The following is a 23276-nucleotide window of genomic DNA, read 5'->3' as shown; positions in this document are numbered from 1 at the left end:
TGCAAATGTTGTACTTTATCCCATTTCTGTACTCTGTGTGTGTACAAGTGCCTAAAACCTCACCTTCAGTCATAACTCCACGTAGTCTCAGCTCCGGGAGCACTACCTGGTTATTCCCTAAGGCAGACTCTGAAATGACCATCTTTATGTCGCTCCCCTTACTTCCTCATGGGGAAAAACGGTGATTTCTCTGGACCAACATCCTTACGATTTGCTTCAGTGACACTCAGATGCTGTCTGGGGGTTTCTCGTTTCAGTCACCTTTGCAGCTACAGAGGAAAGGTGCTCTGTGCACTTCACCACCACTTGAAAGCCTGTGGAGGTTTTTGAGTCACCAAGTTTTCTATTTTGTCAGAAGCTTCTCACCCCATGTGGACTTTTTTTGTTTTGTTTTGTTTTTAAGAGAGATTTTTGCTATAGGGTGCGCATGCTCACTGGACAGACAGAAAACGAGAAATCACACCCTCCCTCCCCACCCAGTGGGGATGGCCATGCTGCAGTACCTTCTCCTCCATTCTCCTTGGGATTTGGGGCACGCACGCACAGGTGCCGGGCGTGAGTTGAAAGCACTGGGCCCAGGACTCACACTGCAGTTGGCTATGTGAGTCCAGTGACGTAACCATTACACCCTCTCCTGGCCCCTGGACTCTTTTAAAAAGGGGATTTCCATTCATTCAATCATCCTAATCTTTAAATCCCAAAATATTTTCATTCACTTAAGTTTAGTTGAAAAAAAAAAAAAGTACCTCCCCGATTATTTATGCAAAATATTAACGCTTGGGTTTTCTCTGTGCTCTGTAATCGTTGCTGTTACCCTTACGCAGAATGTCTGCCTTAAGCCTTGAAGTACAGACTGTACACATTGGCACCCGTCTGCACAGCGCTAAGCACAATGCCATGATCACTTGAAGGCTTTTGATGGCGATGGAGGATGACGATGAAAACATAATGCTGCTCTGATCTGAGAATGGCACATAGGTAGTCCGGGACACCTTGCTAAAGCATGTGAGTGGTTCCTCATTCTGTAAAGCCGTCATTCTTCATTAGCAAAAAAGGGTACAGTAAGTCATAATTAGTGTTTAGTGCCCTGCCAAATAATTAAGTATAATAAAAAGCTTTCAATGAGTTTAATGTTAACACGGTGTAATTAAAGCCAAGTCTTGAAATGCATTAGGTGTCTATTATGGCAGATACTTGATGCTTTTCCCTTGCACAGATGAAATTCTCAAATTGTGCTTATAGCAATGTCATCATCAAAGACAAAACTGCATTCCCATCACTCAGGTGCAAAATGGGCTTTGCAGCACCCAGCAAGGGCGGGACTCAGAAAATCCGGCAGATCACGTACACAGCCTTGCTGTTTAGAGGGAAGGAAGCTGAGTCCCAAAGGTACTGTGTCACCGGCCCACGGTCACACAGCGGGTCAGTTCATTCTACCCGGACAGAGAACCGAGGTGTGGGGCTGCACTGAAGTGCTTCTTCTTATTACCATTGTCATTTCTTTTTGAAGTGGATCATGTGTGCTGGGAAAATGCTTATTTGACCTTTTTCCTGAGGGGGGTGAAAAAAAACGTGCCAAGTGAAAGAATAAAATTTGTGTCTGGCCCCTGTCGTATTTAACAGTCGTTTTAGGCTGCCGGGCTGGTTATTGTGCCTACTTTAAGGCTCAAATGCAGAGACGGCTGAAATCGCACATTCTCTGGTCAGAATAACTGGAGTGTGCCTGGAAACCGGGCCGTCTCTAACTCTGCAAGCTTTGAGCCTCCCAGGCCCTCTCTTGGGCAGGCGGATCATGTTTTCTGTCCACAAAGATTTGGAAAAATCAGCGGAGTACAAGGAGCCCCTGAAATAAAGGCGTCATTCAAGGAACACAGAAGTAGAAGGAGGGATCCAATTAAAAGGATGAAAATCTTTAATTTTTTATTTAGGTATACTTGTACGGACACGTGTATATACAAATACAGATCGTATGGGATTGTTTGTGTGTGGGATTTTTTTTTTTTTTTTTTACATTTTCTTGTACGTTATATAATGTCAGCATTTCAAAACAGCACTCGAGGAAGTGCAAAGGAACTGCAGAGCAGCGCGGTACAAGCACGGGGCCACACGGGGCCGGACTGCACACCCAGACGCACACACATGAGCGGCTTCAATGGGGTGTCAAGGGCAAGCATGGAAAGCGGATTCTGACTCATGAGTAACCTCGACATGCCAGCATCTATTAAACTGTACAGACAATGGGGCAGGCCCATTGTAGGGAGATTTGTCTCACATCCGAGCAGCTCTGGGGCAAACGCATGGGAAAAACTCTGAAGCCAAACCAGAGACAGACCTGCCCATTCACAGCTCTGAGGCGACAGACAACAAAACAGACATCAGAAGAAGGGGGGTGGGCGATGTAGGCAAGCTGGGGTGTGGGTGGAGGTGGTTTGCCAAAGAAAAGCTGGTGACCACGACTCTGAGGGCGATGAGTGGAAGGGAGGAGCTTCAAACTGTTTTTCTAATCTGGGGGAACCTAATAAAAATGGCTGTTGCCGTTGCTAAGGCACCGGAGAAAAACAGAGTCCCTGAAAATCGACAGGTACCGTGTGACTCTTCCTTTACAACGACACAGAGGGAAACAGCCCCCATTTGACCTTCTTAAGTGGATTGGTTTGCGACCGTCCCCGTGCGTGAGCTGCGCATGGTACTGACAAGACCCTTCTGGGGAAAATGAAACAGTCCATGAAACAACCACAGACAGAGAACCGAAGCCAAGCACAGAGCCGTCGCTCCAATCCCTGAACCTCTTCCAACCCACAGGCTGGGTGGGGGTCGGGGGGACCAGCGGGCTCCAGCATCAGACCTTGAAAACACGGAGGACAAAACAGTGATCGAATTAGTCATGTTGTTCCAGGTCCCAAGATGATGGAGTCTTAAGATGGGGTGGGCGATGGGCCGCAGATGAGGCCGGTCTGGAGCAGTGTCTCGGCTGTGACTCTTCTCAGCCACATACACAGCGGATGTCGCAAAGCCTCAGTGCATGTTTTGTATCCTGAAAGTCTATTGTTCTCACTTACAAAAGACATAAGAATCAAATTAATACTTTATTATCAAACACTATATACAACAGAGGTTGCTAATAATACAGAATTTAAAGAACGCAAGGTTGGTTTTTTTTTTTTTTATTTTTAATGTTTTACTTTTCTTTCCTCTGCCACCCAAGAAAGTACAGTACAAAACAAGAGTCTAAACTAACACGAACTGTTACCTGGTCTAGTAAAGGATACACGGTATCCACTAAACAGACAGATCCTTATTTCCCTGCTTCATGTTGCAAAGCCCTTGGCAACCAGGGGCAAAGGTCGCTGGGGTTTGACTAACTGGGGCTGAGGGGCAGCTATGGCCACCCTCCAGACTTCTGAACTGTTTTGGAAATTAAAAGCTACTACAACTTTGCATCGACAGTCTTCTAAGCCCCCAGAGGATTGTAACGCCATCACAAAAGGCCACCAGCACTTTTTGGACTAGATGAAAACTGTCTGACACCAAGCATCTTCTTGAAAACTCCATGACAAGTGCAATAGCTATAATTATGTCACTGTAGGGTAGAGAAGCATACGGTCTACTGGTGTGGATACTCTATTTTTTTTTTTTAAACCTAATTTGCAGTGGCACAATGGTGAAGTAAAGGGGTCTAATTCCACTGTGAAAAAATGAAAGACAATGGCAGAGAGGGCCATGAGTCATTATTTCATCATTTGTTAGAGACGAATGCTAGATAAACCACAGAAGTCACCATTTCTAAAGTGAAATTAGCACTGCTAATGTAGTTACAACTAACTGGACTCATTAGGATCATCTGATTTCCTTGTGGTTATAGAACATGCAGTATTATTTTGGTTTTTACTATTGATCCATTTTAGGAGGTACCTTTTTTCCCCCTACCCCAATCCCACTGGACCAACAAGCCTGTAACTAGTAAGAAGAAGTATTTCTGGGATATTATTGAGAGTACTGAGCATATAAATAGTTAAAGGAAAAAGGAATCGAATGCGATGAACTTTTGTTTCAGTGAAATGGTGGCTGCTTTCTCAGAGGGTGGTTCCCGACGTTGAGGGGAGTAGGATGGATCGTGTCTGCGAGGGGGGCGACCCCACTCGCGTGGTTCTGAGTGAGAACAGCCTCCACCAGTCACATCCACTCCACCCGGATCAGGTCAGCCCAGATCACATTTCAACACGTGTAGGTGCAGGACGTTTGCACTGCCGTCCGGTCACACAGTTTTTCAACTCAGAGCGACTCAAAATTCCAAGCTACTTCCCATTCATGAAGTCTGTCCACAATCGACCCCTCTTCTCTTTTTTTTTTTTTTTTAAACATATACATCTTAAAAAACAAATATATAAAAAAATCCATATTTTGTTGGAATGCTTTCAATTGTTCACATTGTACATGATCATCGCATTTATCTGCCTACGTAGTCATTGTATTCGCAAAGGCATGGTTTCTGCGGCCATGCTGTAGAACAACACAGAAGGCTGGGTTGCTTTCCCATGGGTCTGACACGTCCCCCCCTGCTCGGCTTTGGAGTTTAAGCTGACGACAGCCCCGCCAGTAGAAACCTCAAGGCTTGCTCCTCCTGGTGACCACGCGGACATGCCCCCTCTAGGCCAGCTAAGGTTCTTGCACAGGGTCGTCCTGCTCTGACTCTGCCCCGCCCCCACAATAAAACAAGATAGCCCCGCGTCCCTAAACGTATCAAGGGGTACCACTTTTTCTCACAAGTTTAAATAGGACAAGCATATATACTCACTCTCAGCATAAAGTATATCTAAATAATGTATTTTCTATTCTAGTGGATTTTTAAAAAAATATTTTGTTAAAGTCTTTGGGACTCCATCTGGTTCATCTCCCACAGATAAACACATGTTCCCCTACACTTTAGGCTGTGTCAGAAAGGGAAGGGATATAAAATCAATGCTCGAATCTCTTCTACTCCACACTTTGGAATTTTCCTTCGACAGTTCCCTTTAGCCCTCCCAAGCAGTGCTGACTGACTCTCCTGGCGACCGGGGTCTACGTCGTGGAGTGTGGAGCAGAACGTGGGCACGGGGTGGGGGTCGGGAAAGGCCACGGCACACTGGCGCTCCAGCTAAGCCAAGTCACATCTCCTCTGGCCACTGAGCTCCTGTCCTTGGTACATACGGTCCCCCAGCGGAGCAACCAAAGCTATTCGGCTATGCACTCATCAACCCTGGCTTGCCAGCCTCGGGGAAGGTCACTTTATTCATAAAAATGCCTCTTGGAGTTTCTAAACACAAAAACAAAACCAAAAAACAGTTGTAGCACCATGGTGATTTGTATTAAAAAGGGAGAAAAAAAAATCTGGTGTGCACTGCCCAGTTACCAAAAAAATTAGAGGCACTCACACATACGCACCCCCACCCACCGCACGGTGTCCCGTTTCCGCACTGGTTCTGTGCTAGCATCCCTGTGCCCAACCCGCTCCTGGAAAAAAAGGCTTCTTGTTCAGAGCACAAGTTTCGCTGTCAAGAATGCTTTAAGACAGTCATATGAAAAAAAACCCCAGTGTCTCAACCTTTTAGAAGCCTGTTCATTTATCTGCTCCTAGAGGAAATGGTGTAATATTATATCTATTCTTAATACCTCCCCTCTGGGCCTGACACGGTGACATGATGCCCTGCACGGTCATCTTACAGTCCTGAATGAGAGGCATAAATATTGTACAGGGAGGGAAAGCTCCCGGGCCAGCACTGCGCATCTGCCACTCTCCCTCGTTCCTGTCCCGCTGACAGTGCGCTAAGGCAGGTGAGCTCTTAGAGGAGAGCGCACAGGAGCTGGCGAACCACTGGCGTCACCACGACAAGTTGGCATTTTCGTCTGGAGTCCATTTAATTTGGAAGGGGTGAGAGAAGCCAAGGAAAAGGGCTGGGGAGGGGTGGGGCGGGGCGAGGCGGCAACCACGAATCGTTTCGCCCTCCCAGCCCCGAGTTGTTGCTGAAAATTCAGGCTGAAAGAAAGAAAACAAAAAAAATCTGACATCGCCCAAACCAATCACAAGTCCCTTCTTAGGATGAGCAGTTAAGTGGATCTCTGGTGTTCCAAGACCCTGATGTGTTCTGTGACAGGTGACGGGAGGAGGCTGTGCTATAATGTCAAAATCATGGCCAGGAGGAACAGCAGGATGGCCAAGAGGCGGCTGGGTATCCTGGGCGTCTGTGCCGCGTTCTCGCCGCGGGACGGCTCGGCTGACTCATGGACGGTGTCATCTGTTCGGATAGAAAGCACACGTTCCGATGAGATTCCACGTCCTTCATAACTCTCTTGCAGCAGCCTGCTGTTAACAGCCCTCGCCACCCTCTGCAGGGGAGGGTAATGAACCCCGTGCCACCAATGACTTTCGTGTCTGCTTAATCACTCATTATTTACAGCAAGCAGAGGAGGGGCAGGGAAATGCGACGTTTCGGGCAATGTTCTTCTACTCTCCTTAAAAATCCAGGGGAAAACCCTCTGCCGCCTTCTCTCTGGCCTGTGAGCTGCTCTGCAGACACGAGATGCCAGAGGGTCCCTTTGAACCCTAAGATGCCACCTGGCGGGCGGGTGGGCAGCGAGTCCGATCTGGAGGGGGTGGGGAAAGGGGTGGTTAGGTTGGTATATTTAGTGGCCATCAGAATGCACTAATTTTCCTCTTTGTGGCCATTTTGCAGAATTAGTATCGGCTGTCTGGTGGTTGGGTGCCTACACATGAAAAATTAAATGCCCAAACAACAGCACCTGAAGTAAACTGTGAGATGCCGGGGAACCTTCCACCAACCAGTGTCTGGGCTTTGCCTACAATTCGGAATCAATTATGGCCCTGTTCCCATGACAAAGCCTGCATCTCCAGGGTTAAATGACTTAAACTTGACTACTTTCATTTTCATCAGGCTGAGCCTTGGCACATAAATAATCAGCGTGGATGCAAATTTCACTCTAAATAAAACGGATGAACTGAGTGAAGCTTCTTTTCTTTAGGTGTAAGGTGTTCTATGAGGCTGCCTCTGACTTCAGATGGCCTTCCTGGTCTGCATGACTAACAGGCTTAACTTTGAAATGGGACCTTACAGCAATTCGTACCCAAAGACAGGCTGGAGACTTGCCCAGGAGCCAGGCTTTTCCCAGTACTGCCATGTTCCTCCTTCCACCCGGCCTCCTTGTACCTCTGGACAGTGATCTCTGAACACCTCACTCCTGGCCCAGAGCTGGCTAATACAGAATTTCCCAATCAGGGGAGCTTCCTATAGGAACTCAGCCATCACCACTGGAATTCCCTCAACGTTCAAAGACGAGTAATGAGAGAGGGCATGGCACTGATGGTTAAGGCGGCTGGATCCCATGTGGCCAACTGAGATTCGAGTTCAGGCTTGAAAGAACACGCTGGGTGCATGTGCATACGTGCCCCAAATCCCAAAACTAGGAAGAAATGGAGAAAAGGGGATTGCAGTGTGATCATCCCCCCACAGTGCATGCTTTCTCTCCCCCCCGCCCCCAGGCAAGCACATGTGCTCTCTGGCAGGGGAAATAAAAAGAGTAACCAAAGAGACTGTAGTGTTTGTTTTTAATTATGTTGCCCCCCAAAGGATAATCTCCTAATGCCCCTGAATGACTCATCTTGAACCTCTTAACAGAGTTAAAGCAACCATGGCTTTAAACTCATGGATAGCTCCCTACCACACATCAGGCCGTACTAACACACTTTGTCTTCACTGGGCAGAGTCACACTCCCTATTATTTATCCTAAAGCGATTGCTTTTCAGGCCCATGGGCTGGTCACTGCTTCGGGTATGCTCATTCATGATGTTTCTGTTCATCTCGTTCTTTCCCCAAACCAGTCCAGAGATATCAGCTCAGTGCTGAGTCTTCTGCCCTGGAGGGCTCTTACCACTGCAGCCTGTTCCCTGTGTAGAAGCTGTCACATCCCTTTCCTGGACCTCAGCAAACCTGCATGGATTGGTTTCAGTTTAGGACACCGGAAGTCAGGAAGTAAGAATGGGAAGAGCAGTGGATGCAGAGGAAAATACAGCCTGCACAGTGCACCCCAATACCTGCAGACCCTCCTCTTGGCTCTCTCTTTTTAAGCCTCATAAATGTATTAATTAAATCTGTAGTTAAGAGGAGGTAGAAGTAAAGGCCCTTAACAGCTCTGAAATTAAAATCCAAATTACTTTCTTATGAGCACCAATATGTTGTCAATCAAAACAGTGGAGTACTTCAGGTTTAATTGTGAAGAACCATAAGCCCTGAGGATTCCCGAGTTCCTTTTGAAACATCACTTCTGGAAGTTCATTGGCTGTTGGGTTCTTCTCCACCTTATTTTTATGAACATAATACCCAATCCTTCTCCTTGGGTATTCCTAAAAGCACTCGGTGCTCAGTGTGAATGTGTGGGGCCCCTTCCATTGCTTTCAGTCTCTTCCGGGTGCTCAGGGAGGGCTCTCCATCATGCTAGGTCTACACGGGCAAAGAACCTCACAGCACAATTGAGAGGAAGGCTTTGTTTTGTCATCTAAATGAAGCATGAGGTTAAATGGGCCTTCCAGTCTCCTAATCACAGACCATCTTTGGAATTAGTCCTTTTATAAACAACCAATAAATATATACCATCTTGTCGCCCGAGGGGGACACTCGTCCCATGAGGGCAGGGTGATTCTTCTATCCACCCTGCCACATGCGACAAACTTGGGATTCTTCAAAGCATCCTTTGATTAAGACTGGGGAGATTTTATGGCCCCCCAAGAAATTAGAAACTGGCTGTATCTGGGCAAATGTGAGCAATATCAGAATTCTAAGGAGGAATTCATAAACAAAATCTAGCCCATTGAAAACTGGACTTAAATGTGACAGCATTTCTGAGGCTCGTAACAGGAGCATGGCTTGGAAGGAGAAAACGCTCCTCTTCAGGAAGCCAGATCAAGTCTTGCCTCTGGGCTACAGTCCACACCACGGGGGCTTCAGTGCTTAACTGAGAAAACACTGGCACGACTTCGGAGCATGTTACGTGGCATATGTCTGCCCTGAGATCATCCTGTCCCTGATGATAGGAAACTGGCAGGCAGAGTGTGCAAGCAAACAAAGGCATCCCAGACACAGGTGAGTTAGTACACACGGCCGAGAACATGCAGCAGGGCCCTCTCCGGCTTGCTGGATTCAGAAAGTCCGAGTCTCCGCTCACAGCTGGGCAAAGGTGAGCACCCGCTCCTCCGACCACTCAACGTAGGGGTGTTGAGATGAAAGTCTGACTTGTTTTTTTCAAAGAATTATTTTATTTTACTTTATTTATTTATTTTAATTTAACCAGAAAGGGACACACAGAGAGAGACAGAGAGAGAGAGAGAGAGAGAGGAAGTGAGAAAGCAATCCACCAGGTTGGGGACTCGAACCCTGATCGATCATGTGGGAGCCCAGCACCCTTAACCACCACACTACCTGCCTGGCCCCTGATCAACTTTTCTAAGGAAGCAAGCCCTTTGGTGCAGCTCCGACTGACTTCAGGGGCTCGTCCTGCGCCCGCCTCTGCTGTGGTTGCCAGCACACAGGAGCACGCCGCATGCCGAGGTACTTCCTGCCAAACTTTCACCAACTTCTCAGTGCCATGTCTGTACTTTTGAGCCATTGTGAATTTTAAATGCTCAGTGAAAAAGAGCTTGTCTTCCAAAAAACTAAAATATGCTGCTGTATGAAAGCAGCTTATTATCTTGCATTATATCATTAGCTGAATTCCATGGTCATTTTTTTTTTTTTTGGAGAGGTTTTTGCTATAGGGCACGTGTGCTCGCCAGACAGAGAGACAGAGAGACAGAAAGCGAGAAATCACCCCCCCAGGGGGTATGGTCATGCCGTAATCCCTTCTCCTCCATTCTCCTCTCGGGATCTTGGGCATGCATGCACATGCACCCGGCGTGAGTTTAAGCCACCAGGTCCGGTACTTGAACCGCAGTCGACTACATGGGAGTCCTGCAACATAGCCATTATGCTAACTGCTAGTCCCTCCATGGTCATTTTTCTAATGGCAGGACAGTCCTCAGTGTGCTTCTCGTTGGGGCTCAGAAAACAATATCCCATAATATGCTGCTTTGGACTAAAAACTCAGAGCACCTGGGGAACAGCAAACAGGAAGGACCTTCTCTGAGCTTCCCCCATCCCCCTGGAGGCCAGCTCCTTTAGAAGACACTGACCTGGTGTGAGGCCCTTCCCCAGGTGCCTCACCCACCAGGCAGACTGCTGCATGCTGCAGGAAGAAGACGAGGTGATACTGCACCCAGGGTGCAGCCAGGGTCCAGACGGGCTTTGTCCTGGTTAGTGTCTGTTCTTCAGGCTCCATCATTTCCCCTAACAATCATTTACTCTTCTTCTAAAACTGTCGGCAGCCCTCCTCCCTCTTCCCTACGAAGGGGCTCTCTAAGCTTCATCATCTGATCTCTTTTTGAGTCTTATACTTTGTGTGACTCCCATGTGCTTGAGTGAATACATGTGTGTGCCTCTCCTGGTAATCTGTCTACTGTCAAGTTTAATTCTTAAACTCAAATACTGAACCTCCACAGGAGAGGGAGAAGGTCCTTTTGCCCCTACACTCTTCATTGCCAGGGAAAAACGTGCTCTCTCTGCTAGAGCCTCGTACTCTCTAAACAGACAATAGGAAGACTATGGGAAAAGGGGGCTGGTTCTGCACAATGCTGCGTGATGCTGGGTGACTTGTCTACAGCACGCCTAATGCTGCTGGTGACTCTACTCCTGGCTTACGGGCAGAGCCAAGATAGTTACGTCTTTTTTTTTTTTAATATTTATTTTATTTTTTATTTATTCATTTGTTGATTTTTTAATTTGACCAGAGAGAGACAGAGGGTGAAAGTGAGAGAGAGAGGAAGTGAGAAAGCAAGGCACCAGATTCAGGACTCGAACCCTGGTTGGCCATGTGGGAGTGTCCAGCGCCTTAACCACTATGCCACCTGCTGGTCCCTATAGTTACGTCTTTTTCATAAACATCTTCACCTCTAGTGGTGGCAAGAGAACACTACTTTTACACTAGTGTTGGAATGCTGGAACCTGGATCTATCTAACTCGCCATGCGGCCTGGGCAAGGCTCCCTCACTGCAGAGGGAACAGTGAACTAGCCCTTGTGGTCTGTAAGACATCCCAGCGAACTTGCACAGCATGACGGCCCACATCCTCCAGCCTGTGGGGAGTCTAGCACCTTGAAAAATCACAGTCATGCTTCCAGACTTCCTGGACATGATTAAAATGTTCCTGCATCGGTATGGATTCCTTGCAACTTTTGAAAGCAGCTAACTGCTCCCTGGGAAACCAGAAGACCTCGGAGAGCTCATTGTCTGTACCTCTGCTTTGTGCTATGGCTGAGGTGCCTGCCTCAGAAAAAGAAGAATGCTTGGGGAAAAACCTAAGCTTCCTGTCAGTTACAACCTGAAGCGACTGTATGTCCTGAGGCACTGCATTTACTCAGGGTAAGTTTCCCTACGGCTCGCCGACTGTGCTGTCTGTGTAACAATACTCAGAGGATAAAGTGGACCCCAAACTCTAACTTCTAGGACCACAGGAAGGAAGTCCTACTATGAAAAGGAGGGGAAAAACAACCCTCCATTTACATAGGGGGCTCAAATCTGTGACCACAAATAGCCGTGTTTCCCTTAAGCTTTGGGATGCTCATGGGAGATGAGTTAGGAAAGCAGAGAGGCTCTGGGGTAGGTGGGATGAGGAAAAGACCCCACACAGGAAGAGGGGCACACAGGGCTTCAAGCCCTCAGCCTTAATCTAGGAGCCTGAAATGGTCAGTTTACAGGCTCGCATTATCCACAATATGCTATAGTATAAATGCTTCGATCCACGCTTTTGTGGAGTTTATTTTTCTTCCCAAGGATGGGAAAGTTTGGGTGTGTGTAAGTCAGTAGTAGAAAAACGTATTTAGCTTTAAAACTGCTTTTGCCTTGGTGATCAAGGATTACATTTAGCTCAACAGCTACTGGTAAATTCGTGGAAGCAGCAGGTGTGTGGCTTTGTGGTGGCGACGTGACTACACTTGTCTGGACCAACTGCTATGGACGACAACAGCACAAATACTACAGAAATAAGAGGAAGTTCTATAGATCAGTTCCACAATGCATGCGAACTTCTAGGGAAAACTAAATATGTTGACTTCGTTGCTGTTTTGTGCAGTCGTTTTAATACTGTGATCCATAGACTTGGGTGGAAAAGAGAAAACCTGATACACACATACAATAATAATGTTCTTTGTCTTATATGAAAACAGACTCTTTAATATTCACAGTGATTCACCAGCATGCTCTGAGGATATGGTGAAAGGCAGTGAGACTGGAGTAGTCTGATGGGGCTTCTATATTAGGGTACTGCGTTAGATCGAGCTCACGTCCGAAAAAGAACAGTCGTATTGTAACATGCATTACACAGCGATACTGGAGGGATGAGGCAGAATATAAGTCAGATTAGCAGTGCTAGCGATGAGCGAAAGCGGAACAACTACCACATGCCAACATGCAGGGAGGAAGAAAGGAAAAGAGTACGGAAGCACCAGAGAGGGAGATGCATTTGTTAAAAGAGATTCTCTAAGCATACTAACCTGCTGGTTCTAATGAATTTTCTACTTTGTCGTTAACATCGAAAACACGATCATGAACACCTATAGTTTTCATACAGCTATCTATAACAAAAATAGAGATAACAGCCAAATATGTTAGTGAAGACGCCCTTCAACTCCCATTTCTCGTTTTTTTTTTCTTTCTGTCTCTTGTTTCCTTTTATTCATGTAGAGACTGTTTGATAATCAATGGCACGTATCCAAATGCCAATATTGTTCCCATTTGCTGTGCACGTACAACAGTCTGAGAAACAACAAGTTAGCAACTGCTGTGTACTCAAATAAAAGCATCATGAAGAATGATGGGAAAAAATACGATGGAAACTAAAACATGGATGTTGATAGACAAAACAGATACCACATGAGATTTAACAGTAAAAAAAGTGTTACCGCTGTGCACCAGACCACACGAGAAAGCATGCGCGGTGAGGCCGCCCTCAGAAGCTCGTTCTAGTGAACTTACTTGTCGGTCTCACAAAGACTTTGAGCTTTAGACAGGACCTTCTTCCGTTATCTGGGATGGCGGACGCTGTGGGTAAGACAAAGAGCGAGAGCGAGAGAGAGAGAGAGAGGAGAGAACGACAATGGTTACTCTTCATTTCCGCAGATACATGGGCCCTAATACATGCTCTCTAGGGACTTTCTCTCATTCTCCCCAGCAGATAAAGAAAGCCATCCTGTTAAGAACTTGTGCAACCTGTGAATAAAACACTGTGGATTTGATTGCAAAGGTTCTTCCACTGATCTTGATCTGTGACCAGTCTTCTCTACATCAGGAGGATCATTGCTGGAGTCCTCCTGTTTTCTCAGAGCTCCTCCTCCTCTACTGCAGGAAAAGGGGCCCAAGCTGAGCGTGGTGGCCCAGACCAGTAGCCGATATTTACAAGACAGACTTACACATGGCCTTCTGCTGCTGGGGAAGGCCACCTTTGTCTGTCCTGAAAGGCTGTCAATGCCCTGCAGGTAATTCAGTCAGGCTGTGCTCAGAGCGTGGCCCCACGTCCTAGGGGCTGAACGGGCACAGCGACTCCCATGCACCCTTGTAAGGACAGCATGCTATTGAGAAAGTATGATGTTGCCACGGTACATTGATTTTTTAAAAATTTGCCACAGAGCAGGATGGAATTAATAGAGTCGGCTTACCAAAACATGACAACATGTTTCAAGTTATAAATCATTCGAGGAAGAAACTTTCTTCTCCTCTTCAAGATACTAAGACGGTAAACTCTGCCTGCATTTGAAAGATTATCTCCCCTTGGTATGCAGAACACAGGCGAAGGATTTCCAGGGGCAGTAAGACCCTTAACGACCACATGTGTTTACGAACGCTTTCTAGAAATGACAGAAACGACAAAACGAGCACTGCATACTTTCCTCCCTATGTGTTTGCTTCAAGTGGTTTCTTTGTTCAGAAAAAGCAGATGACATCAATCAAAGCACACATGGCTCATAATTAGTTCAGTGATACACCAAGTGACAAGGGGATGACCAGAGCTTGGTGCGCCTCCACACTGCGTTTTTTCATTAGATGTTTTTTTTTTTTATTATTATTATTTCTCGTGAGGAATGGGAAGCCTAAAAAATAACAATGCTTTGGAAACCAGCAGTTAGCGTAATGGCTATGTCGCTGGACTCCCATGTAGTCAACCGCAGTTCGCGTCCTGGACCTGGTGGCTTAAAACTCACGCCGGGCGCATGTGCGTGTGTGCCAAAGATCCCGAGAGGAGAATGGAGGAGAAGGGATTGCGGTGTGACCATCCCTCCTGGGGGGTGATTTCTCGCTTTCTGTCTCTAATGTCTCTGTCTGTCTGGTGAGCGCATGCACCCTATAGTGAAAATCTCTCCAAAAAAACTCCAAAAAAACCCCAAGAAAAACAAACAAAAAACAATGCTTCTTTTGCAGTCTAATGTCGCTCTCTGTCTGGCTAGCGCATGTGCCCTATAGTGAAAATCTCTCCAAAAAAACCCCCCCAAAACCCCCAAGAAAACAAACAAAAAACAATGCTTCTTTACCAGGTGAAAGGATTCAAGATGCGAACCCCAAAGCAATTTTACATGAGCTTCCTAATGGAACTGGAAAGGATTCAAGATGCGAACCCCAAAGCAATTTTGCATGAGCTTTCTTAATGGAACTGCAGGAGAGCGGACAGAGTCACCACCTAAAAGGAGTCAGCAGTAAAGGACCCCAGTGTCACTATTTAACACCTGTTGAAAACTCTTTTAATTTCAAGACCAGAGTACAGAGGAAAAATATGTTTTCGGCTCTCCTCCTCTCCCCTGGCCGCTCTGACAAGCAGTTACGAAGTGCCAACAGCTGGCTTTGCTGTAGGCTTTCATTAAATCAAAGTTGGAGAAACTCCCTCTCCTGACATTTACAGTAACTAGTGTGTTATTTAGGGCACAATATTTGCACTCTGGGGTTTGATCCAGGAAATGGTGTCCTTCCTGTGGCCCCCAACTGCAAACTTGTGGATCATGACGACAGCGCACACAGGTGACTTGGATTCATTAGGAAAACCCCGGGCTCTCCAGAGAGCGCATGTCTTATTCATGAGAGGTGGTGCGGGAAAGTGACATGCATATTTACACTGCTGCTCGATGGATCTCGGAGCCCAGATGAACTCACTTCAGGCCTGCGAACTTGATTTGCCACATGCAAATCGCTGGTTTTATGGATGATACTGTAAGATAACAGGCTCAAGGCAGATCGCATGCTTAATTGTTTTCCTGAGACGCTGCCTGGGCTTGGTATAGTTCTTTCTGATTTCCGTTTAGGAGAAGTAAATCCAAGACACAAAAATTCTCAGATGGCACACAGGAATAAGTCAGCAGTCACAAATAATAAGCTATCCAAGAAAATCGAGAGTTTTCGGCCCAGTTTTCAAGGAGAGAGACGTTAGCCTTAGCTACGAGAGAGCTACGTTTCTTCCGTGAATTAAAAATCAAATGTATTTATATTCTTAACAAAATATAAAATAACCACCTCGCCATCCACCTTCCCTAATACTTCCTCATCTCCTGTCACCAGAAAAGCTGTAACAGTAATAATGGGCTGGATGCCCTGTGATCCTGGTGAGTTCTTATATTCTAATCCTCAGAAAATTTCGTGAACAGGAAGATGAGCACACAGTGTGATATGTGAGCAAGTGACACCACTCAGAAGTAGGTTGGCCCCACAATCTCTGGCCTGAGCTCACGGAGCGAATGCCTCCCCCTCACAGCCAGCCAGAGAGCAGTGCCTTGTGAGGCACCAAAACAAAGTCAAAAAAGGGAGAACACATTTTCCATATCAACAAGGTACCATTACAAAAAAAAAGTTATTCATTCATTCATGCGTTTAAATTTGCTAAGGATGCAATGCACTCCCTGGAGAGAGAGAGAGAGAGAGAGAGAAAGCACCCCCTGTGGGGCATGGTCACACCGAAATCCCTTTGGCTCCGTTTCTTGCTCCTTTCAGGATTTTGGGCATACACATACAAGTGTCTGGAATGTGTTTCAAGCCACCAGGTCTGGGACTTGAACTGTGCAGTCGACCACATGGGGTCCAGCTGCTTTAGCCTCCCTGCCATGGGCTGACCCCAAAAGGTCCTGTTTTCTTTCATGTGTAGTTTTACTCCGTGTTGTATTTCTTCATTATAAACCCCTCTACGACAAATGTAGAATGCTTTTACACCAGGTAAAAACACGGATGATAAATTAGTAGCAATATTTGAAGATAAAAGGTCAAACAAGAGTGTGTTTCACTAGTCACAAATAAACAAAAGGCAGAGAATTGAGCATTAAAAACACAAAACAGGGGACCAGTAGTTAGCATAATGGCTATGTTGCTGGCTCCCATGTAGTCAACTGTGGTCCGAGTCCCGGCCCTGGTGGCTTAAACTCACGCCCAGCGCGTGTGTGTGCATGCCCAAGAGGAGAATGGAGGAGAAGGGATTGCGGAGTGGCCGTCCCCCTGGGGGTTGATTTCTCCCTTTCTGTTTCCCTGTCTTTCTCTGTCTTTCTGGCAAGCACATGTGCCCTATAACAAAAACCTCTCCAAAAAAAAAAAAAAAAAGTCAAACACAAAATATCAGGAATTTATGTATGGAATAGTCCCACACGTAACTGATAAAGAAAATCTGCTCAGGATCAATTCCGAGTCAAAGAGCTGAGAATGGAGTGAAGGAATAAAAACTTAGAACATGCCTGGCTTTTGCTAGGAGGTAGGTAGTATTCATTTTCATAACAGGTCACTTTAAAATGACTAACAGTATCTACAAAGAAACTTTGTATAAAATTTTAAGAATGCATATATTGTAAATATACACATACAACTACTTGTGCTGCTCTTAGAAAACTAATAGCCAACACTGAAAATTATAAAAATGCATTGTATGTTACTGCAGCTTCATCCATCACTTCAAACACTTAAAATGCCTACTATGTGCTGCAGATACAAAGCGTATCATAAGACATACAGTTCGTGCCCTCGTGAGCATTTAACCCAGCTGGGAAACAGCGAAAGCACAGTTCTGAGCACCTGGAGCGATCCTTGTGTGAACCGTGGGTTCTGTGAAGAGCCAGCATGGCTTTGGGCAGGGAGTGGTCGCTCTGCCTGGGGCGAGGTGTCCCAGACATGCTCATCAGGACTTTCACCATGGCTTCCCAGGTCCTCCTGCAGCCAGCCAATAGCAGCTGGGACAGAAGAACGGAAACGCTTCACCCCTCCGTTCCCCAATCCGAATGCTGGCAATCAAAAAGGGAGGAAGAAAACCTAGATCTGAAATCCTTCTATAAAGATACGTGAATTTTCTAATAGAACTTTTCAAGTAAAACTGAGAAATTTCAGGGACCAGCAGGTGGCATGGTGATTAAGAGGGTGGATTCCCACATGGAGCACCTGGAGCGATCCTTGTGTGAACCGTGGGTTCTGTGAAGAGCCAGCATGGCTTTGGGCAGGGAGTGGTCGCTCTGCCTGGGGCGAGGTGTCCCAGACATGCTCATCAGGACTTTCACCATGGCTTCCCAGGTCCTCCTGCAGCCAGCCAATAGCAGCTGGGACAGAAGAACGGAAACGCTTCACCCCTCCGTTCCCCAATCCGAATGCTGGCAATCAAAAAGGGAGGAAGAAAACCTAGATCTGAAATCCTTCTATAAAGATACGTGAATTTTCTAATAGAACTTTTCAAGTAAAACTGAGAAATTTCAGGGACCAGCAGGTGGCATGGTGATTAAGAGGGTGGATTCCCACATGGCTGACTGTGGTTCAAGTCCTGGACTCAGCAACGTGAAAAACCAAAACAAATAAATAGTAAATGAATTTTTTTTTTTTAAATAAGTGAGAAAGTTCTTAGGCAGTTTCAGTTTATGCTGAAACTGTACATTTGGAGTTGGGAGTCTGGATATGGGGACCATTAAAAGTCCCAGAACCTCCCATTCCATGACCTCAACAGCAGATTTATAAATCAATCTATAGGGTCCATTCCCCTAATGAACTGCAAAGCACCAATCAAAACAAGCAATGCAATACAGCTGCTGGTTCTGTGGTCAGAGGACAATGCTAACAAGGCCATGAGGGGCCCTCTACTTTCACCCTGTTCCATGACCTTAGACAGGCGCCCTAACTTCAGCCATTCCTAAAAACCCATCCCTTGGTCTTCTGGGGCTCAGGTGTGCATTTATCAGTCCAGTACATAAAGGGGACCATAGGCCATGCCCCAAATTAGCACTTCTAACAGCTGTATTTAGCATTGCAAATATATGTGATTTCACAGGGCAGTTCACTAGGTCTATCATTCAGACAGAGTGGAGAATACTGGCTTCCTGCTGTGGGAGGCAGCTCCCAAGGCCCCCTTTTGGTATGCAAGGCCTTTGTGTAATCCCTGCTCTTTGAGAGTGGGCTGATCCTAGTAACTGGCTGCTTCTAATAAGCAGAACAGGGCACACGTGATGGCTGCCCCGATCCTTCCAAGACGACGTCGCAGGGCTGTGACTTTCTCCTGCTAACACCGACTCTTTTGCTCATAAAGATGCCACATAGGGGAGATTCCTAACGGAGAGGCCCACGTGGCAATGAGGGAGATTTCCAGCCAGAGTATGCAAGGAATTGAAGCCTTAGTCCATCAACCCGCAAAGCACCGAATGCAGCTGAAGAGCAGTTGAGTGGGCCAAAAAGTGATCCTCAGCTGAGGCCTGCGATGGTTGTGGCCTTAGGGGACACCCCCAGGTCCCAGCTGAGCCACAGAAACAGATAATAAATGACGTCGCAGACACCACATTCGGGGGTACTTTGTTCATGAAGACCTAATGCTATATGCAGGCAGTCAGAGGCTCCCATGGCTGACTTCAGACGTCGGGACTGTGACACCGCAGCAGCCCTGCTCCCGGACGGCCAGGGCCCCCTTCCTGGTTGATGCTTCAAGCTACCATTACAAGCCCACTCCGAGTATGCCTGGGAGAGAGGTCATTATAAACTGCTGCGGAAGAAGCACGGCCAGACATAGCTATTTGTTCTCACTCCAGCATTTACAAACTGATTTTCCTTTGCCTTCCCGTGCAACATAGTTTGTGCTAAAGCAGGCAACCTGTGCCATTCTGTGCAATTAGCGTGATCTCTCACTTTAACTCCACGTTGCTGGGTGAGCCCTGAATGAGCTTCGATACAAAATGTGAACCTAAATCACAAGAGAGAATATCTTTCCTCCAAAATGAAAAACAGCATGGAAAGGTGAGCCATGAAAACACCTGAAATGAACAGGTTTTAAAATAAGTTAAAACTCCTCTTACTACCAAAAACTCCTATCATTTCTATCCTATCATTTCCTATCATTTCTATCTTAAATGAAATACAAACAATACAAGACTTCAAGCAACTCCAAATCTCTCCTGTAATGAGGGTAGCCAACATTCGTCTTTGTCAAGAATCAAGAGTTTAGCAAGAAAGCAGGAAGACTCCTTCCTGTATTGTTTTCACACTCTCAGGCCCGAAACTTCCTCATTAGTCAACTCTTTTTAGCCTAAAGACTTCATTCCAAAAGCCGAAACCCTTCTTCGGAGTCCTCTGTCGATCCGGGTACTCTGGGAAGTTTTATTTTTAAGAATAGTCAGCCGCTTTCTTCTTTTTAAAGAAATGAGTGTGTGTGGGAACATTAAAAATGCAGTTTTCCATTATGTTTGCCGCAGGCAATATTTCTCAATTTGTGCAAGTCAAAAGAGAAGATAGGCTATTAGTTGTTAGCAAGGCCCAGTTTTCTTCCCCTGTAGGTTTTTCATGCGGCTTAACATACAACACAAATATATGCAAATTAGGCAGGTGAAGGCAGAATTAAACATTAATATTCCTTTCACAATAAACGCTGAAAAAGTAAAGCCCATTTGAATACATGGTCCTACTGGAAGTGTTTCCAAGAATTTAATGAATCAATAAAATCCATTTTTTGGTGCATGGGTGAAGGGTGGGGAATATAAGTGGTGGGAAAAGGATAGCGATTAACTAAAGCCATATGGACTTCTCGGAAAATGGTTACCAGACCCACAGGAAGAATTCGGAAAACAAAAGTTAGGCCTCTTCTTAGGGAGTAATTCCCCAGCAACAGTGAGACTGGACTGGCTATGTGTCTTCTGTCGTGAAGCACCACGACACTGACATTTTCAGGTTAAGAACGATTCAGGGGGCCGGCAGGTGGCATGGTGGTTAAGGGTGCTGGACTCCTACATGGCTGACTGCAGTTCGAGTCCCAGATCTAGAGGCTTGCTTTCTCGCTTTCCCTCCCTCTCTCTTTCTCTCTTTTGCTCTATCCCTCTCTGGTCAAATGGAAAGAAATGAATAAATCAATAAAGTTGAACAAAAAATAATTCTTTTTAAAAAATATTTTACTTAACTTTATTATTATTATTTTTTTAAAGTTTGATCCAGGCAGAGAGAGAGAGAGTGTGAAAGTGAGAGAACAAGCTGCCAGGTCCAATACTTGAATTGCGCCTGGCCATGTGGGAATCCAGTGCTCTTAACCACCATGCCACCTGCAGGTCCCAACAAAAAATAATTCTTAAAAAACAAAGGGCGAGTGGGAACCAGCAGTTAGCGTAATGGCTATGTCGCTGGACTCTCACGTAGTCGACCGTGGTTCGCGTCCAGGACCCGGTGACTTAAAACTCACACCGGGTGCGTGTGCGTGCGTGCCCAAGATCCCGAGAGGAGAATGGAGGAGAAGGGATTGCGGTGTGACCATCCCCCCTGGGGGGTGATTTCTTGCTTTCTGTCTCTATGTCTCTGTCTGTCTGGCGAGCACACGCTCCCTATAGCGAAAACCTCTCCAAAAAACCCACAAACAAACAAAAAAAACAAAGGATGAATGAGCGGTTGGGACGCAGTGCAGCTCACCGCTAACCTGTGACTTACCCAGCACACACTTCCTGTCCTGCTGCCCCAGCTCCCACTCGAGAGCCAAGGTGCCCACGTCCCTGCAGCCTACATCACTGGCCGGTTAGGGTCAGAGCCCCAGATGTACACCTGGGAAGAAGGCTATTAGGTAAAGGTGAAGGCCTTGGAGACATTTTAAACACCATATCAATACTGGATACTTGGGCATGGCAAGAGAAAGGAGGACGTGTTCCCCACAATGGGGATAAAAAAATCCTCGACAAGCCGAATCCTCGGTTTCCACACCAGGAAACGGTAACAGGGAACAAATAATTAGACGAAAGTTCAGGGCACGGGAGGTAAAATGAGTTCCAGCTGTGCAGCCTCAGACCAGAAACCTGGGAGCTGCCACCCCAGCCATCCCGTCCCCACGGCTGCGCCCCTCAGGGGGAGTTCTCGCTGAAAATGCGACCTTAAAGCACCACTGAAATCCCAGCAGCCGAGTCTCGGTAGGTCAGTTATTTTTTCTTAGCAACCTTCAATAAATGTCGGAGGACAAGTCTCTTCCCACTGACTTCTAGGAATAAACAAGTAGGACATAATCACGCTTCTGAATACAGTCCAGGGGAGTCTGGGCAGACTTTGTGTTGCTTTTAAGAGCCCTGTTCTGCTGCTCACTGAAGAAGGGGAAGAGCTCCCATATTCTTCGATATCTACTGGGGTATGAGCAAAAAGCCCGGAGTTTGAAAAACAAGAGGCATTTCTAATTCTTTCTAAGGAAAATCCAAAACAGTTCAAATAAATCCCAGATTCGGAATCTGGGTTTTACCTCCTTCAGTGATACAAATTAAAAAAAAATCTAGCTCATGTAGACACGAGCAGCGAGATAACATTTAGAAATCATTTTTTTTTTTTAAATTGTCAAGAGGGTGCATGTGCTCACCAGAGAGAGAGAGGAAGAGGGCACCCCCTGATGGGGTATGGTCCCGCCGCGACCCCTTCTCCTCCTCTCTCTCTCTTCTGGGATCCTGGGCAAGCACACACACCTGCCTGGCGTGTCTCCAGTGGTGGTGCAAGACACAAGGCTTGGTTGGCCACGTAAGACCCAGCTCCCTTAACCACGGGGCTGGGGGCTGGCCTACATAGCATTGCTATTGTCTAAGAAAAGGAAGAGAAAAGCCAAAATGTGAGGAAATACACCTTTTCCTTATTTTCTGACTTGTTTTTGTCTTTTATTCATTCATTTCTTCCACTAGTGATAGAGAGCACCCCCAGCAGGGTCCTGTCACCAGTCTCCCCCCCAGCCTCAGGCAGCTCTGGATCCCCGCATCTCCATGCCCGGCAGACTCAGGGAGGTCTCTGGACACCAACCTGCAACACTGCCCTGTGGTAAGCCTCACCGAATACTGCATTGTGACAGCCCTCATAATTTATTATGTTTTTAAATCACTGAGCCTCTTTGAACAGTCAATAATAAAGTTTCCTGTGAACTACTGTTGTCACTGTGCTCTAAGGCGTGGCCTCGTATGAGGCCACACTGCTGAATGATCGTCCCAAGCCTGCAGGGCCTGTGGGCCTTTTGTTCGTGTTTGTGGTGATTTCCGTGAGCCTGCTGTTCCAGACAGCTAAGTAAGCAGAGCCATCCACTTAGGAAAACTCACTGCGGTTGGCAGCCACCTAATAAAAGTAATAACAACAACAAAAACGAAGACGCAGACAAGCGGCAGAATTGCTAGAGAACTGTTTGTGTTACTCCTTCTCCACAGGCCCCGGCGCCCCTGTCTGTCACGTGCTATGGGGGTGACTGTTAACCAGTAAGCAACGGAAGCCCCAAATGCGGTCACTCATTGTACGGCATTGACAGAAGCGATGCCATCGTCATAGGGCACAAATGTAGCACGGCAGCAAATTACCAATAAATCACCCAGTTAATGTAACCCAAAGAGCTCCTAGAGAAAAGCCAGGATTTCTTGGAATTTTTCATCCCTATCCTTGCTGGGACAGAGTTAGAAAAGGCATTGGCGGGGCCAGGCGGTGCGTGGTGGCTAAGGCACTGCACTCCCACATGGTCGGCCATGGTGTGAATCCCTTCTTATTTCCTCCTCCCCCCTTTCTCTCTGGTAAGTGTTCATGACGTACAAAAACCTTAAAATATTACTACTACTACTAAATAAAATTAAACAAATTATTCTTTTTTTAAAAAAAAAGAAGAGAAGAAAAACCATTGGAAAACCCTCTTGCTACAGTTTTTTTTTTTTTTGAGAGGTTTTCGCTATAGGGGGCGTGCGC

The 23276-nt window shown here is 46.4% G+C and overlaps 1 protein-coding gene across 2 annotated transcripts in view; it reads right to left on the bottom strand.

Moving 5' to 3' along the window:
• Positions 1–3073: 3073 nt before the first annotated feature.
• EFNA5 (ephrin A5) overlaps positions 3074–23276 on the bottom strand; it is a 70181-nt gene continuing 49978 nt past the window's right edge. The window contains exons 3-5 of one of the 2 annotated variants that reach the window (XM_006145590.3): positions 13113–13178; positions 12632–12712; positions 3074–6272 (exon numbers count right to left, since the gene is read on the bottom strand). In XM_006145590.3, the coding sequence (XP_006145652.1) occupies positions 6151–6272; positions 12632–12712; positions 13113–13178 (269 nt within the window). In that variant the 3' untranslated portion in view covers positions 3074–6150. The remainder of the gene's footprint in view (positions 6273–12631; positions 12713–13112; positions 13179–23276) is intronic. The other variant, XM_027770708.1, reaches the window with a different exon arrangement.

Source organism: Tupaia chinensis, unplaced genomic scaffold (genome assembly GCF_000334495.1).
Source record: "Tupaia chinensis unplaced genomic scaffold, TupChi_1.0 Scaffold000155_1, whole genome shotgun sequence".
NCBI lineage: Eukaryota > Metazoa > Chordata > Mammalia > Scandentia > Tupaiidae > Tupaia > Tupaia belangeri.
Note: the sequence above shows the minus strand (reverse complement) of the source record. Positions and strands in the feature narration are given on the sequence as shown.